This window comes from Vidua chalybeata, chromosome 26 (assembly GCF_026979565.1).
Source record: "Vidua chalybeata isolate OUT-0048 chromosome 26, bVidCha1 merged haplotype, whole genome shotgun sequence".
NCBI classification, from domain to species: domain Eukaryota; kingdom Metazoa; phylum Chordata; class Aves; order Passeriformes; family Viduidae; genus Vidua; species Vidua chalybeata.
This window is the reverse complement of record NC_071555.1, coordinates 1696371-1713917: the sequence shown is the minus strand read 5'-3', so window position 1 is coordinate 1713917 and position 17547 is coordinate 1696371. Positions and strand designations below refer to the sequence as shown.

At 52.8% G+C, this 17547-nt stretch overlaps 1 protein-coding gene across 22 annotated transcripts in view; it reads left to right on the top strand.

Annotated features, from left to right (window-relative positions):
• Positions 1-17547, top strand: part of MAPT (microtubule associated protein tau) — a 42349-nt gene that overhangs the window by 12328 nt on the left and 12474 nt on the right. For 7 of the 22 annotated variants that reach the window (XM_053965048.1, XM_053965043.1, XM_053965045.1 and 4 more), the window contains exons 2-7: positions 5535-5623; positions 6871-6957; positions 8063-8149; positions 9638-9703; positions 15024-15070; positions 16967-17093. In XM_053965048.1, coding sequence (XP_053821023.1) covers positions 5578-5623; positions 6871-6957; positions 8063-8149; positions 9638-9703; positions 15024-15070; positions 16967-17093 — 460 coding nt within the window. In that variant the 5' untranslated portion in view covers positions 5535-5577. Of the gene's footprint in view, positions 1-5534; positions 5624-6870; positions 6958-8062; positions 8150-9637; positions 9704-12192; positions 12940-15023; positions 15071-15914; positions 16074-16966; positions 17094-17547 lie in introns of those variants that run through there. The other 15 variants (XM_053965036.1, XM_053965037.1, XM_053965038.1 and 12 more) reach the window with 10 other exon arrangements.

The window sequence follows — 17547 nt, the reverse complement described above, 5'->3', positions numbered from 1 at the left end:
ATTTTTGCATCATATTATGGAATGAGCTGGGTGATCTGGAGGGCCAACACCTCCCTGGGCTGTGGCCACCCTGAAACGCCCTCCGAGAGCTCACGGGGAAGGCTGGGGTCTGCACTGGTGTTGGGAAAGGCTGGTCAGGTAAGCCAGGCCAGAAGTGAGAAGGAAATTAAGAAGGGGTGAAAGATCAAGGAAGGAAGATCCATTTAGTGCCTGGAGATGCTGCAGGTGGGAACGGAGATGCTCAGGTTTTGGGTGAGGTGAAGGTGGAGCAGGTCACACTTATTTCATTTGGGCAGAGAGGAGACGTGCAGACAAACCCATTCCCCCTGTCCTGCAGCTCAGGCCGTGGGCTGGGGTTTTGTGTTGGATAATCTGGTCTCTAATTGCTGCCCTGCTCTGAGGCAGCTGCTGAACTGGGCCTAAGCTGATTTGGGATGGCAAATTCCGTTAGTTTAATTCTCAGCAGCCCTGAGGAACTTAGCAGCGTGCAAGTGAGTGTTCCTTGGCTTTTCTCTGGCCATGAGCCTGCTCTGGAGACCCCCGTGGTGACCCCTGGCAGAGCTCTTGGCTGTGAGCAGGCTGGATTTGTAAGGGCTGTATTGGTCTGAGAGGGGCTTTGGGGAATGGATGTCCATAGTGCTGTGATGTGACTCCTGTGCCCCAAAAGCTGTTCTGCTGTGAGCCCAAACCCCTCTCATGTCTCTTTGAAAAATGTCCAGCCCCTGGAGAAAGGGGCAAAACTTTTAGACCTTCAAGGAGTTACTTAAACTATAATAAATAAAGAAAAATCGTAACAAGAAAAGAGAAAACATGCATTTTGGAGACAATTTCTTTTGCAACTCTGCCCTATTGCTCCAAGAGGCATTTGAACCTAAAAGAAGTTTTTTGTCCTCTTGACTAGATATCCTGAAATTCCATGTAATTTCTCAGCTCGCTGCCTATTAGTGCCTGCAATTAATGAGATCATCGTCCATATTCCTTCCTCTGTCAGCTTCTGGGAAAAAAACACTGCTTGGAGAAGTACACAAAGGAGATGAAAAGGAAGTTACTTATGAATTATGAACAGCCTTTCAGGCTGATGTTGTTTCACGGTGCTGTCACTCTGTTTTAATTTTGTAATTCAGATGGAATGATGCTTTTTTAAAGCCCTGGTTGTGTTTGATCACCTTTCAGAGGTAACACTTAGCTCGTGTTTGTTGAGTTTTCATTTTTAGCAACAAGAGCGAGTGCTTTGTGCCCTTTCTGATTAAATAACGGGGATGGAAGATGCTGAGCACGAGACAATAGCCAGGAGGCTTGACCATGCCTGGGAGTTACCTGGGTGATCACTTGGGTATTTTGGGGGTATTCTGTGGCTGGCATGAAGGGTGGAGCTGCTCGGTTGGGCCACTGGCGAGTCCCAAGTGCAGCCAGCATCTCTGCAGGCTTGCACTCTCCCGCTGCTGAAATGTTCCTTTTTCTGTGTTTTCTTGCCCGTGTGCACCAGGGCCATGCACCACCCGCAGGCAGCTCTGCCAAGGGTTTATTTTGGGCTGGGCTGTGTAAATCGAGCCTCTGGTCCAGCCTTGTGATCCCGGGGTGGTCCCTGCTCTGCTCGGGGACAGTCCCTGGGCTGTGCCCGCCCTGACCCACTCATCCCCTGGCACGGAGGGGCTGGGGGAGGCTGTTCCCTGCTCCTCTGAGCCAGGGCTGATGGTGTCTGGCACAGATGGTGGTCCCAGATCTGCCCTCTCCCCCTCCCCTCAATGGGGCACGTTGGTCTCACCTGGTTTGCAGCCTTGGGTTTATCTCCCTTCCAATGCAGAGAAACTTTTTGCCAAAGGTTTAAGAGTTTGGGCTGCCTGCCTTGGTTTGGGCTCTGAGCCTTGCCAGGCAGAGGGTGCTGGAGGCTTTGTGTGGGGTTTTTTTTTGGGCTGCAGGGTGGGGGCCCTGCTGTGCTGCTGGGATGTCCTGGCTGTGCCCAGCCCTGGTGCCTCTTTGGTGGCTGGGCAGGAATTGCTGCTGCAGCCTGGACATGGGGCTGGGGACAAAGAGCAGCTTTGGGGTGACCTAACTGTGGCCTTCCAGCATCTACAGGAAATGGGAAATATTGGGAAATATTTCCAGTGATGGGACAAGGGAATGGATTCAAACTGAGAGAGTGGGTTTGGAGTAGATATTAGGAGGATGTTCTTCCCTGGGAGGGTGGGCAGGCCCTGGCACAGGTGCCCAGATTGGCTGTGGCTGCCCCTGGATCCCTGGCAGTGCCCAAGGCCAGGCTGGACAGGGCTGGGAGCACCTGGGACAGTGGTAGGTGTCCCTGCCATGGCAGGATGGCACTGGATGGGCTTTGAGATCCCTTCCAATGCCAGGAGGGCTTCAGGTCTGGAAAACGTGAGGTTTGGAGGAGCTGTTAATTATGGGATATGTTGCTTTTTAGATAGTGTCCCTGGTTAAGGAGAATAGTTCTGCTGGGGATGGATAAGGTTCTTTGGAGGGTTTGTGCTTTATCTGCCATGCAGAGGGTGCTGTTCAAGTTTATCTCTGTGAAGCTTTCTTTGCTCTAATTATGCATCACTGAGCCACTGCTTCAAGGCGGGGCTGGTTTTACACTTTCAAGCATATTTTAGAATTTTTTTTTTTTTCCCCTTGATGTTATGTTTTTCTCTGAGAGGGATTTCCCCTTCCCCCACTCAAAAGGAAAAACAAAGAGGATTATCAATATGGACTTCTTTCAGAATTTTCAGTCCATCCTTGAGAATTCAAATCCTAGAATATGTCATTTTAATAAGATTTAAATTCTCTTTGGTCATATGAATTTTTTACCTGAGTGAAAACCCGAGGCCAAGCTGAGACTTTCCCTCCCTCCTCGCCCCTTGGCTCTCATGCCAGGTGGTTTTGTTCCCCACCAGGGATGCTGCTGACGGTGGCTCGGGCACAGGGCACTCTCAGGAGCAGCAGGAGGATGCTGTGCTCCATCTGCTGGGAGATGTTTCTGCTCTCCAGAGCGATCCAGGCCTCAGCCCCAAACCCTCCATGTTCCAAGGAAGGGGCACTGGGGTATTCCCTGAGCTGCAGCAGGGTTTGAGGTGTCCCCCTGAGTGTTTCAGTGATGGACCTCCATGTTCTGGTCGTGCTTTTTTTCCCCTGTAACAGGAAGGCAGCTCTTCCTCTCTTGTCTCTGAAAAATTAATGGCTGCGTCCTCCCGAGCCCCCCGAGCTGCGGTGCCATGGTGGGAGTGGGGGCTGGCCCTGCCTGTCCCTGAGCAGCACAGGCAGGGAGCAGCAGCATCCCCAGCTGCTCTGCACAGCCCTGGCCGTTCCTTTGTGCTGGAGAGCCCTGGCACTGGCTGGTCAGTGCAAGCAGGTGACCACCAGCCCTGCCTGCAGCAGCTTCCTGCCTTTGCTGAATCACTGCTGCTGCAGCGCTGGGGCTGCAGCCCTGCATGCCCTGGAGAAATGCAAGGGCTTCACCAGGCTGCAGCCCTGCATGCCCAGGAGAAATGAAAGGCTTCACCAGGCTGCAGCCCTGCATGCCCTGGAGAAATGCAAGGGCTTCACCAGGCTGCAGCCCTGCATGCCCAGGAGAAATGCAAGGTCCTCCCCAGGCTGCAGCACCGCATGCCCAGGAGAAATGCAAGCACTCCACCAGGCTGCAGCCCTGCATGCCCAGGAGAAATGCAGGGACTTCACCAGGCTGCAGCCTTGCATGCCCTGGAGAAATGCAAGCACTCCACCAGGCTGCAGCCCTGCATGCCCAGGAGAAATGCAGGGACTTCCCTGGGGGGGGAATGCTGTCCATGGAGCAGCAGATGAACCTTTGACAAGGTTCACCCTCTGCATGGCGCCCCAGGAAATTGTCCAGAGGCAAAAAAACAACCAAAAGTGGGGAGACACTTAACTGCTCTTCTCCAAAACACACGTGGGAGGAAGAGAGGAGAGGAGGCAGAGTGAGGAAAGCCTGGTGGAGCTGCAGCACAGCGGGTTTGTGAGTGTTCTGCAGCTGGGGAGCAGAGGTGTCCCTGCTGGGACGGGTGTAGGGAGGGGGCAGGAGCTGCTGCTGCCATCCACGTTTTCCTGCCAAAGCCAGGGCAGGGCTTTGGGAAAGCTGCTGTACCCAGTGCCACGTGTGGGTTTGGGGCACAGGGGGCACTCCTCCACGTGCACACACACCAACACACCAGAGCAGCACATTCCTGTGTCCCTTTACACTCAGGTTTGTGCCTGGGTTGCTTTTGTGATCCCTGCAGTAGGTCAACGCTATATTTTAGTATTTCACTGCTGTAAATAATATCAAGCATCAGCCAGATGAGGCCTGGATATAATCAATATGATCCTTTGAGCACTGGGAGGAGGGCAGCCATCTGTCCAAATAATTCGGACCCACCAATTAGAGCAAAAATTAGATACTTAATTCTTTCTTATTTTATACCTCCATTTTTATGGGTGATTTAATTCCAGTGCAAGTTCTCCAGCTTCCTTGGTTCTCCAGTCCTGTCAGATGGCTTTGTAGCTGTCTAAGGCAATAATTAAATTGCAGAGTCATCTTGCTAAGGCTTAAAAAAAGCTGGGTGAGAGATCTGGTTACTGGCCCTGGAGTTTCTCTTGTGTGGCTCCATGCATCCAGCTAATTTATTGCCAGCACACAAAACCACAAGTTTCCTCCTTGCTGCTGGTAACCTGAGCTCCACTGCTGGATTCGCCCGTCCCTGATGGTCATGGCAAACATGTGATCACACTAATAGCTGATTATTAATCACTGCCAATGGCTGTAATTATACCAGCTCTTAGGAAGGCAGCTAAAAGCACTGTCTGTCCATCCAGCACGGAGCAGGGCCCTGTGCCAGGGGGCAGGTAATGGTTGTTGGAGACTTCATTTCCTTTCGCAGATCAATGCAGTTTAGAGGAACAACTGGGAGGTTTGGCACCTTTCTGCTTCCACCCCAGACCTGTTTGCTTGGCTCTGTGCTGTGGTGGGGCTCTCTGAGCCCTGCAGGAAGGGTTTGGGGTTAAGGCAGGGACTGTGCTGTCCCCTCACAACCACAGCTGAGTGAGACTCTCTCCTCTAAGAATCCGAAATCCATCTCTGGATAGGCCTGGTGTCCCCCCATGTGTCACTTTCAGATGGCTTTGAAGATGATGAGTGTTTTGTGGTAGCTGTGCATCCCTGCTGGGTGTCTCCACAGGGATGGAAGGATCCCTTCCCACAGCAGCATCACACCTCCCCAGCAAATACATCTCTTGGGAGACTGGTTAAACTGGGAAATGCAGAGTGTGGAGCACCAGGAGTCAGTCAGCACTCAGCCTGCTGCTCGCAGGGACCTCCTGGGGCAAAGCTGTGTCAGAGCAGTGCCCTGGGTGCACTAGGGTGGTCATTTTCCTTGGGACATCTTAAATACCCGTGGAATTTGAGTGCAGCTGGCAGGAGTTGCCTCTGTGTGTTGTGAGGGATACAGTGACTTGCTTTTGCTCGTGCAGGAATGACCAGAGCTTCCCTTTGCTCCTGTTGTGTCAGGTTTTGCCTAATGGGTGTTAGTTTTTACTCTCCTTTTCAGGTACCTTTGCTGAGAGGTGGCAGAGCAGCCTCAGGACACCACCATGATGGAGGATCACGCACCTGGCCAGGAAAAACACTTCTCATCAGGTGAGCACGTCCAGGAGGTGGTGAAGGACCTGCTGAGCTCAGGAGGGAGAGGGAGAGCAGCGTGGTGGTGCGAGGGGTCCTTGGAAGGACACTGTGGCTGCAGCCAGGGCACCACGGGGAGCCCACAGGGTGCTCCAGCGTGCACAGTGGGAGCAGAATGCTGCTCGTGGATCTCACTGTCCATTGAGCAGAATAACCCCTGGTATCCAGACTAGGGGCGACCCCACTGCTGCAGCTTTGCAAGTGTGTGTTTGTGTTCACTCCTCACTTTGCTAAGAAAGCACAGCACTTGTTTTTATTTGGGGTCACAGCTCCAGGATGCTGCTTGCTGCCTGCTTTCCTCACCTGCACAGGGACCTGGGGAGAACTGAACAAAGAGCTCTGGGCGTGGGGGCCATGCTAGAATCTTCCTCACCATATTTCAGACCTGCATTTCTTCAGAAGCTTTTCCTTTCTCATTCCACCGTGCTCCACGGCTGAGCTTGGAAACCCGCACCGCCCCAGCAAACCTGGTGGGACTCACTCCTGGCTATGCTCCATATAAACATCATCTTAATTTCCTTTTCTTGAGGTGCTTTGGACACCTCTTCGACCAGATAAATGGATGGCCTCTGTCCTGGAGAGAATCCACAGCATCCATTCATCCAGGCTCTGTAGCGCATTGCGGTCCGACAGCTCCTCTCAGCTTGTTTCACACATCACAGGTTCCCAGGGATTTCGCTTCTTCTTTTCCAAATCAGTTTTTCCAGCTCTCATTATTTGATTTGCCTGCACCCTTGCTGAGAGGAGACTTGTGCCTCTTGCCCTGCTCTTCCAGAAGACTTTTGCCACCGTTTCTTGGCACAGAATGCTGTCCTGCACCAGCCCTGTCACAAACACGGGCTGGTTTGCAGTCCTGGGAGTGCTCAGCCTGCTCTGGGAGGGAGAGGACAACAGTGACTCAGAAGCTGCACATCTTTCCTCCTTACGTTGCTGAGATCTCCTTGCCTGCTTGTGCCATGCTTTGCTGTTTCTGCCTGCCCAGTTCACTGGGCTTTTCTTTTGCTGGTGGGTTTCCATTTGCTCCTTTTGGTGGTCACACTGGTGCTTTTGGTTGGCATTTTCACGCTTTGCTTGCTCTTAGCTCAGGTGGTTTTACTCTCCAGCTGCAGCTTCTTGCAGCTGTGGATCTGGGCAATCAGAGTTGGTAACCCCCAGGCCCCAGCTCATAGCCAAGGACTTGTTGTAAGTATTTGAATGTTTTCCAGGCTATCCCCTTCAGATACCAGTCGATGATGGATCGGATGAGCCTGTTTCTGAAACATCTGACGCTAAGAGCACCCCAACTACGGAAGGTGGGAGCTCTTTGACTTTCTGCTTTGGAACCATGATGGATGGGGTCGTGGTAAACCTCACCACAGACTCCCCGTGCTGTGCCCTGGTGGGGTTTCTCAGGAGGAGAAACCCCTTTGTTAGTCTCATCACTAGGTGGTGTTTGCTGCAGAATGAGCTTTAAAGGTGCAGACTGGGCTGGAAAGCAAGAAAGGTGAATTGTTCGTTACAGCTCAGGAAGATGCTTGTGGTTTGTTTCCTGCAGACTTTACAGGGGCACTGCAGGGTCCTGGCAGTGCAGCCAGGAGCTGTGTTGAGTGACACAGGTTTGTGTCACTGTGCTCCCCAGGTCCTCAATGCCTTGTGGGTAGAAGGACTCTAATTCCGGAGTGATCTAGAGATTTGTTCACTGCTGTAATTACCTTCACTTTTTGCATTCCTCTGGCTGCTTTAATCCCAAGAATCTGCATTTGGAGACTTGAGGTGGAGGCTTTAGCTTACAAAATTGTTCTGGAAGGAAGGAAGGGTGGGCAGAGATGCTGAGCAGTCCCAGCCCTGTCCCGCTGGAGGTGTGGGCTGAGTGATTATTGGGAAAGTGCCTCAAGAAACCAGTACATAAAACCTATCTGGTGCAGGAGGGGATATTATCCTGCTTTCCAGCTGGATTGGGTCTGTCAGGATGAGCAGCCACCCTTCTGGTAGGTGAAGCTGGGTGTCCCTGTGTCCCAGAGCACGGTGCAGCCACACTGGGGTGTTCTGTGCAGGTCCAGGGGAGCTGTTCTGTCCTGCTCCACACCAGCCACATCTCTGTGCAGGATCGTGCACCAGGGGCTGCTTTTAGCGGTGGATTTTTGGACAAAAAGGCAAAAAAAAAGGTGGATTTTTGGACAAAAGGCTTCCTTCAGAGGCGTAGAGAGCGCGTTGTGGCACGTTGTGTGGCAGGGGGCAGCTCAGGGTGTCCCTGTGGCTCTGGCTTTGCCGTGTCATGCTTAGTTGTTCCCTCCACCAGCTCCAGTGGCTCAAGGAGGGAGCCGAGTGCTTCTCGGAGCAGGAAGTTCTTCAGGCACATCCCGGCCTCCAGAGGGCTTTGCCTCTCAGCAGCTGTGTGAAAGCTGTGTTGTTTTTCAGATGCCACAGCACCTTTAGTGGAGGAAGGAGACCACGAGGATCAGGGTGGTGCGGAACAGCACGGGGAGATCCCAGAAGGAACCACAGGTGAGGGAGACCAAGGTGCAGCTTCATCTCTTGCTGCAGACAGAGCAGAGAGCTGGACTGGTCGGTGCTGCAAGCCAACACCACGAAACCTCTCACAGGGACACTGCTCCCAACGCTGCTTCCTTCTTCTCCAGATAATTCCTCACTCAGAGTTGTCCTCTTGCCTTCCCCATCCTGGGGGGAACTCGCAGCCTTTTCTTCTCTCTTTCTCTGCTCCACACCTGACAATCCTTCTGTCTGGTGTCTCTGTGGTGGCTTTGGCTCCCACCTTCAGGCAGATCCGGGTCGTTCCTGTTCCAGCAGCCCCTGGGTGCCTGTCCTGCAGCACTTTGGGCTCTGCTCAGCCCTCGTGGGTGTCTTTGGAGTGGCAGGTGAAAACCAGGCCACTGCAGCAGTGCTTCTAAGGATAATGCAGAGGAAGTGAAGTGGCTAATTCAGCCTGAATGCCCTGTGGGCAGTCACTGCACCTGGGCCTGGTTTTCCAGGGAAGGATGGGGCCTTTCCGAGGCAGAGCAGGGAGTGACTGTGGCAGTGCTGTGTGTGGGAGAGCAGGATCTGGGAGGGCAGGTCTGTGTGTGTGAAAAATGAGGACGTGTCCCCTGTGCCATAGCCAGTGGCTTTCCTTGGAAGTATCAGGCAGGTCCTGAGAAAAGCAGTGGGTAGAAAAGGGCTTCTGCCAGTGTCAAGCACTGACACAAACTCACAGCAGTGAAATTTCTGTGCTGCATCCAATCCCTGAGCTGCTGGTGGAGCTCTGGGCTGAAACAAGGGGGCTCTGGTGCAAGATCTGACTGTCCCAGGGAGCCAGTGTATCCTGAACTGCTTGGAAAAAAAATGGGGAAAACAGAAGAAATCCTAGTTTGACTGGAGAACTGTGCCGTACCAATATAATTGTTTAAGATAGTTTGAAAACAGTCATGGAATAAACTGAAAAAATGCTGAGGGAGACAAACCATCATCACTGTGAAGAAAACCATGCTCCTCTGATGTACCTGTAGTCCTGGAGTTCAGGATTTCTCTAGATTTGTATCAGGCATGGAATTACTGGTCTCACACAGCCTTGGCAGGGTTCACAGGTTGGTCACAGACACCAAGAAGGTGAGCTCAGGTAAGAGACATTCATGGGAGTGCTGCTGGCTGTGTAAAGGCCAGCTGGGGATAGAAGAGGATATACATCCACAAGTTTCCTTGCTCCTTAACAGCCTGTTTTCTGCCTGGAAGAGCTTCTACTAACCTGCCATTTAGGATGTGGAAGCTGGTGAAACACTGCTCTGGTCTGTAGAGCAGGGGCTGAACAGATCTGCCCAGACCCATCATCGGTGTGGGGAGATTTCCTTTCTGATGCTGCCCTGCTGTGATACAGCAGAGATCCTGCTCATTCTGCTGGGCAGCCTCAGCAGGGAGGTAAATTCATTCTCCAGGCACGTGCTTAAACTCAGCTCTTATTTTGATCATGTTTTTCCCCTTCTTTCTCTGACCTGGGAGCAGCTGAAGAGGCGGGCGTAGGAGCCACTCCCAACCTGGAGGACCACGCTGCAGGAGATGCCACTCAAGGTGGGTGAATTGTCTGTCACTGGGACCAGTTGCTGCTGCCCACGTGTGCAGCTGGTTGGTGGTGGCTTGGGAGTTTTGTTCTCTGAGGAAATGCTCTGCCCTGCTCAGCAGTTCTCCCTGTTCCTGGCAGAGGAGGGCCATACACACCTGGGATGTTCCAGCATGCTCGTTTCAGGGACTTGCAGCTCCTCATACACCAGATTTCCCTCTCAGATGGCCAAAGTCATGGTGCTTGTTTGTCCAGCTGCAAAACCAGGGCGTTCTCCAGGCTGGAAAAGCTGCTGGACAGAGCTGGGATGTGCTGTGGCCAGAGGAACTGCTCAGATTGAACAGAGGCAGTGCAGGCCCTGCGCTCACACATTAAACCAGCAAATTCTTTAATTACTGTGACTTTCTAAAGTAAAACAGGACTCAAACCTACTCACTCATACCCTGACTTCAACATTAAGGGATTTTTCTCCTCATCCCAGTCTTGGGGAACGTGAGTGAGGAAGCCAGACACAGTGGGCAGCGAGTGTTCTCACATTACGTGTCATAGATGGGCTGAAAATTATCCAGGGACCATTTGGCTACCTGGGAAGTTTCTCTTGACTCTCCTCAGTTCAGACTTGATGGAAAATTGGTTTTTCCAAAGCCCCCAGTGCTGGCTTAATTCCATGGGGCAGACTTAGGGCTTGAGACTCCCTGTGATGTTTCTCTCCTGCCTGCACTGCACACCACAGCACTAATTTAGTGTGCTGCTTAAAATCTTAGTCAAAGGCCATTTTGTGAAGCAGTTTCCTGTGCAGTAAACTTAACAAATCCCTCCATCTGAGCAGTGCCTTTCCTCTTCATGGCTCCATTAGTGCATTTAGACATCCATGTCTTTTACAGAAGTAAATAGGTTTTGCCTTCTCAGCTCAGGGCAGAATTCAGGTTTTTGTTGCTTTCCACACACAGATGGGCACAATTCTCTGCACTCTGCTCCCTGCAATTAGAATAAAACCTTTACTTGCCTAGCCAGTGGTTTTTGGACTGTCAGCTCTTCTAAATATGAAACAGTGGCACCACTATAAAAAAGAAATCAGGATTGTTAGTGGAGGGGGTTGAAGTTCTCTCTGCTCTGGTTTTAGTGCTGTTTCTCACCAGATTTTTCCTAAGCCCTTTCTGCCTTGTCCTGGGGTCTTTCAGCTGTCACATACGAGGTCTTTGTGTGGTTGTTTCACTTAACTGTGATATTCTCTTAAAATGGGGAGCACACTAATGAATGACCAAGTTGGTCTTGACTTCATCTTTTCTTGTTTTAGTCTTGTTTGTTGATCTGCCAAAGCCACAGTTGTGATCTCAGGGCTCTGATTTAGGCTCTTTACCTGATCAGTGCTCAAGGAGACCAAAGAGTCCTTGAAGCTGAACCAGCTCATAATACAAGAGGCACATTCTTACTGGGCTGGTTGATTCCAAAGCAATGTACCCATGTCCAGGTGGAATCCTCCATTGCTCAGGGCATCTTTCCTTCAGCTGGAGGGATTTCCAGCAGAAAAGCTCCAGCTCAGTTGGAAGATCTGGCTTCATGCAGCAGTCATTGGGTGGAACTGTAAAAGTCTGTGTCATGCACAGAACAGTGAGAGAACAGAATCCCCTCTTCCACACACACACGCCAAAAAAGAAAAGAGAAACAGACAAATCTTTGTCTCTGTGGCCTCAGGTTCTGGGGTTCAAATGTCACTCAGCCCAAATGATGGCAGAGCAGCAGCACTGGAGCTCTCAGGGGGTGCACGGTCCCAGACTGCTGTGGCCCTGTGGCTACAGCCACGTTCTTCTCCACAGTCCTTTCCCTGCTCTGGTGTGGCATGGGAGTGCTCTTCCCAAGCTCCTGGGCAGGGGGAATGATCAAAGAGCAAAGCAGAGGTGGTTTGAGCGTGGAAGCCAGTGCTGTGTGTGCCTGAACATCTCCCGAGGGGAGGGAAGGCCAGCAGGGGTTCTGTGAGGTCAGGAGGGAGGACAGGGCCCTGGCCCTTGTTCAGGCCCTTGAGGCAAGAAGAGGTGGGCACTGACCAGCAAACTGATGGTCCAGTGGTGGTGGTAGGGAAAATGGGAATGTTCTTGGCTTCTGGAAACCTCTACAGCTAAACCAGTTCATGGAGTGCAGGGTGAACCCGGCCACCTCCGAGCTGGGTCCAGGCAGGAATCTGATCTCCCAGGTGCTGTTCCTGATTCCCGTGGGGATCAGAATTCTTTAAAGGCAAAAGCCACTGTAGGAGCGAGCTGTCTGTTCAGTGGGGTGGGGTGGGACTTGCTTTTATCTCTGGATTGCCAGTAGAACTGCTGAATCTCTCACGTTACGTGATGTTTGACATGCCTGTGCTAATTTCTTGCCCATGCTTCACACCCCACGACTTCAACTCCAGGCAAGCCGAGCTCTCCAAAGCTCCAGCCTGGCCCTCAGGAGCATGTGGGAGAGGCAGTAAAAAGTGCCAGCCAGCCCCCAGAGCAGGGGCTGGGGCCTCAGCAGCCACCTCTGTCCCGTGAAACCAAGGCTCCGGCAGCAGCCCCCACCAGAATCGAGGTCACCATCCCAATACCCCTGGACATGTACCAAGGCTCTGGAACCCCCGAAGGCAGCAGTGAGCTGTGGGACCAGGGAGGCAGAGAAGGCCTGGCAGGAGCAGGTGGCACAGGTGGCCACAAAGATGGACCATCTCCTTTGTGTGCCAGAACCCCAATAAAAGAAGATTCCGGCGGACGGGAGAGGGATGGGGACCGGGATATTGATGAAACTTCAGGGCAGGGTTTGCCTTCCCTTGTGGATCAGCGTTTTTCTCTGGGACCTGAAAAGGGCTCATGTCCAGCAGCTGCCCAGGAGACTCGTGAAGAATATGATGGAGAAAACAAGTCCAAAGGTGTCCTCAGAGACACTCCAGGAGAGGCACTTCTGGTTGAAGCTGAGTCACATAAAGCAGGAGAGGACCAAGAGGAGAAGCGAGAGCTGCTGGGGGGAGAAGGAGGTCCAGACACCACCCTATCAGAGCCTTCTGGAAGTGTCTCCCAAAAAGAGGCTGAGCCCAGGGAGGGAGAAGATTCTGGGCCTGTGCTAGAAACAGCCAAACTCCCTGCTGAGGTAGAAGATGATGTGAAGAAGGTGGATGAAGGTGCTCCTTTGGGAGAGGCTGTGCCGGACGCAGGGGGCCGCCGGACGCCCAGGAGGAAGCCCGGTGGGCTGGCTGCAGACAAGGCCAGTCGTGTGCCTCTGCTCAAAGGTGTGTGCTGCCCTGGGCTCACCTGCCTCCCGACAGGGCTGTCTGATCCAGCACTGCAGCTTGCTGCCACCTCGGCTCCTGCTGCTTGGAAATGGCCTGGACCTGTGCTGTGACTGACCCACAGCGCTGCTGCTCCCTCCCTGCCCCTCCCTCTTTACTCAGTCCTGGACTGCACTGACAGACCCTTGTGCTGCGGTTCTGCGTCCCTTGCATGGTGCTGGCGTGTCCCTAATCATGCTTTTTTTCACCTGTTTTTGTTTTGATTTCCTTGGATCTGTTGGGTGGGCGCCTTAACTCCCACCTGGCACCTTCCCCGAGAAGACGAGGACCTGGACGTGGCTCTGGCATGTTGGAGTGGGGCTCACCTGGCGTGTGCAGCTTGTTCTGGCAGGACACGTGCCATCTGGTTTGCATGTCTGGTCCAATAACTCTTGGAATTGGCTTTCCTAAAGAGGAGGGAGGAGGCAAAAGGCAAGGATGGCAGGTCTAACCATGGAAAAGCCCCCATGCTGATCTGTTTCTTGTACTTTCCCCTTAAATATCTGCTACTGACTGCTGCTGGAGGCACACTCTGCAGCCAGCAGGACCTTCTCCCACTGCCAGGCATGTCCATTGCTCTTCCAAAGCATCCTGCTGCCATGCCAGCTCTGGATGGGGTGTCCCTGGGTGTGCCAGCACAGCGCTGGCTCTGGGGGCTCAGCAGGAGCTGCCTGTCTGTCTGGAGGCGTCTCAGCAGTGTCTGGGGCTGGGAGGGCAGCCTTGGTTAAAGCTTTGAGTTCACCACTAAATGCTCGAGCATCCCTTAGACCTTTCTTTTCTGCTTTCTGCCTCTCCTGGGCTCAGGAGTGTCCCAAGGGCCCAGCTCAGTGGCCGAAGGCAGGTGCTGCTGTGAGCTGTGGTAAGGAGCCAGGGCAGCAGGACACGTGCTGGCATCTCACCGTGTTGTAGCTCAGCTCTGGCTCTCCAGGGCAGGTCCTGGGGGAAGCTCTGCCTTTTCCCCCAGCTCCACCTTCCGAGGGTTGGCTTGGCTGCTCCCGTTAGCCTGGGAATGCTGCTGGGCTTGCGGCTCTGCTGCGCGGGGCTCACGCAGAAATTGTTGATGGAGCTTTTTCCGCTGGAGCCAAAGCTCAGAACATATTTCTCGTTGTTCCCTGTGGGATCAGCAGTGGGAAGCTTCGCTCGCGTGCTGCAGGGCACTGGCATGGCTTGCACTGGAGCCTGGAACCACGGCGGGGTGGGGATGCACTGCCCAGAGCCAGCCAGCTTCTGATTCAGTAGGGGAAGTTTAATTGTTTAATGGTCTTTCCCTTCAAAGACAGAGATGCCTGGTGGCTGTTCGGCTCCAGCCTTGCTCCAGTGTGCAGTTCAGCTGAATTTGGGAGGGGTCAGTGCTGGATTAACAGCATTGTCCATGTCATCAGGAAAGGGCTGATCCCCCAGGACAAGTTTCCCAACACTGGGGAGAATTATCAGCAGCTTCTCCTCCCAATTAGCTGAAGATAGGGGGAAAAGGGCTTTGTTATGAGTGCCTTGTAGTACAAACTTTATCTCCTCCCCATTTCTAATCTCCTAATTAGACTGACCCAGGTGGAAGGGGCACTGTGCTGGGAGGCAGGGAGCAGCCTGTCAGGAGAGATGGGAATTAACAACAGCCAGGGATAAAAGTGCTCTGCAACGCCAGCTGAAGAACCCCTTAAATGAGATCAACAGTGCTGCTGGACTGGGGCTTCCTTCAGTTTGGGTCTCTGTTTATATAATTGTTAGAACAAGTGGGTGTTGAAGGGAACTTTCTGTCCTGGGCTGGATGGATCCTGCAGGAGCTGGGTGGAAATCTGAGTGAAATGCTCTCTCACAAATCTCCGTGGTGTGTCTGGTCCAGTGCTGACTAACACAGGATCATCTGCTAACACAGAAGGAATTTGTGGAGTGGTGGAAGGATTTCTGCAGGAAGTGGTGACTTTGTCACATTTCTAAGAACAGTATTAAGGGAGAGCAGGGGCAGGGAACACCCCCAGCAGTGTGTTGTCATCTCTGGAGTTTCTGACCAGGCCCAAGAGGTGTAACTGTGTGTTTCCACCTGTCAGGTCGTGTTGACAAGGACGGGACCGAAGCTGATGAAAAGAAACCCAAGGTAAGCTAAAAACCAAAACCAGGGGTGACACCTGTCCATGTTCCTGGCTCCTCTCCTGCCCTGCTGTTGTGCCTCTTAGGAAACCTTCCCATTATGTTCCATTTTTCCATTTGTTTTCAAGAGTGTTTTTATTTTTTTCTTCCCTCCCCTGGGTTTGGATGGTGCAATCCATGGGTTCTTTGAGGGTGAGGAAATGGCCCAAATCTAAATCAAGCACGTGGCTCATGGGGTTGGGTGGGAGGTTGGAGAAATCATTTTATCAGCCCAGGACTGAAAAGCAGCAGCTGACCTTGGAGCAGACTCAAAACTGCACTGGGGACAAGCATAACTGTGAAAAGAGCAAAACATGTAATTAAAACATTAAATTAAATAATCTAGGCCTTGCAGGTCATAGAATATCCTGAGTTGGAAGGGATCCACAAGAATCATCAAATCCAACTCCTGGCTTGCACAGGACAACCCCCAAAAAAAGATGCTGTGTTGTGTTCTGGGTGAGGAACAGAGTTTAATAATGGGTAAATCCCAGAAGTTAAACAATATCTGTCACACTGGTAATTTGGAGGAGGTTTAGCTCAGCTGGCCATTATCCTGGTTAGTGCCTGAGTGGGATAATGGAGAAGCTGAGGGGAAATGCAGTGGGTGAAGAGTTAAAGATGAGGAATAGAATTAATTTCTAACACTGAAATTGGTTATTTCTCTATATACAGCCCTGGCTGCCTACCCCACACCCAGCTCTGTATTGCACCTTCTAATCCTCTTTAATGTCGCTGATCCCATTTTATTTCCCTCCCATGCTGATTTTCTTTTGTTTTTGTTCCCATTTTATTTCATTTCCACGTCCAAGAAATCCTCACCTTGCCCTGCCAAACCCCCCGGCTCCATGCCCCCCCTCCGGCACGCAGCCCCTCCGAAAGCACCCTCCAGCCCTGCCTCTGCCTCCAAACCAGCCTGTCCTGCCACCCCCCGGCCTGCCAGCACAGGAGTGCAGGGAACAAAAGCCAAGGTAAGGGACTGGGCTGGGAGACAGGCAGCACCTGAAGGCATTCCTGGCATTCCTGGCTGCTGCAGGTCCTTCCCTGTCCCTGGAGAGGGACATGTGCTCCCTCCAGCTGCCCTGCTGAAGCCAGCCTTGGCCCCGGGTTGGTGCTGGGAGGACCCAGCACAAAAAGGGCTCCTTGCTGCAGGGGTGACCCCGTCCCCCCCTGGCCAGGGCCCTTCGTGCCCTTCCTTGTTTCGCAGAGAGTTTGAGCTGTGCCAGAGCTGCAGGTGCTGCACGGGGAGTGCAGCACATCCGTGGCTCATCCTGCAGGGTGAACAGAACCTCGGGGCTTTTTCCCTTTGTGGCATTCAGACACATAAACACACACCCGTGGTGAGGGAAAAGCACAGGGAGTGCAGGTCACACGGAACCGTAGAATCCTGGCATGGTTTGGGTCAGAAACGACCTTAAATCCCATCCAGTGCCACCCCTGCCACGGCAGGGACACCTTCCACTGTCCCAGGCTGCTCCAAACCCCAGTGTCCAGCCTTGGGCACTGCCAGGGATCCAGGGGCAGCCACAGCTGCTCTGGGCACCCTGTGCCAGTCACAGATGCTGGCATTAATTTGTGTTCTGTACAAAATTTTGGCAGAACAAGGGAAACCAAAGGATGACACTTAGAGAGCAGAGGTGTGGCTAAGCCAGGTTGTGAGGGTGCAGCGCGTGGCGTAGCTGAAGCCAAGGGCTCACCTGGGAAAGGTCCCAGCCTTTCCTGTGCCCTGCCTGTGGATTTGGGACACAAAGCATAACCAGGCACATCCCAGGGGTGGGGGAATCCAGGGGGAAACTGGGAGGGTGTCACGTGCTCTGCTCTGAGGGGTGGCAGCCTGTCCCTGACGTCCCCGCTGTGTCCCCAGGGCCCGGAGGCGAGGGGTGGCTCCAAGACGGGCACGGCGCGCGCGGGGCAGGCGCAGAGGAACTCCACCAACGCCACCCGCATCCCGGCCAAGACCCCCACGGCCCCCAAGACCCCTCCCAGCTCCGGTAGGTGACGGTGGCAGCCGTGTGCTGGTGGCTGGGTGGTGCTGCTGGGCAGTGCCAGGGGTTAAGGACCGAACCCAGCCCTCTCCTGGGACTCCTTCCCTCTGAGTCGAGCTGCTCAGCGCCCTGTGCTCATTCAGTCTCCAGTGTGTAGCAGAGGCCAGTTGCTTCATCCTGTGGGATTTCCTCAAATTTGGAAGATTTAGGCAGCTCCATTTTTTTTAATCCATCTACTCGTTTTCTCTCTGATGATATTTCACAAAGACCACGGGCAAGAGGATCAATTCTTCGATTACAGGAATGGAGATTAGCCCATTATGCTCAGAGAAGAAAACCCCAGAAAGCATCAGGCATTGTGAATTTCCATTAAAATGGTGCATTTCACTGGATGTATACATATATTTCATACTTAACCAGAGCTGCATAAAACCTTAAATCAATTAATTTTCCAGCTTTA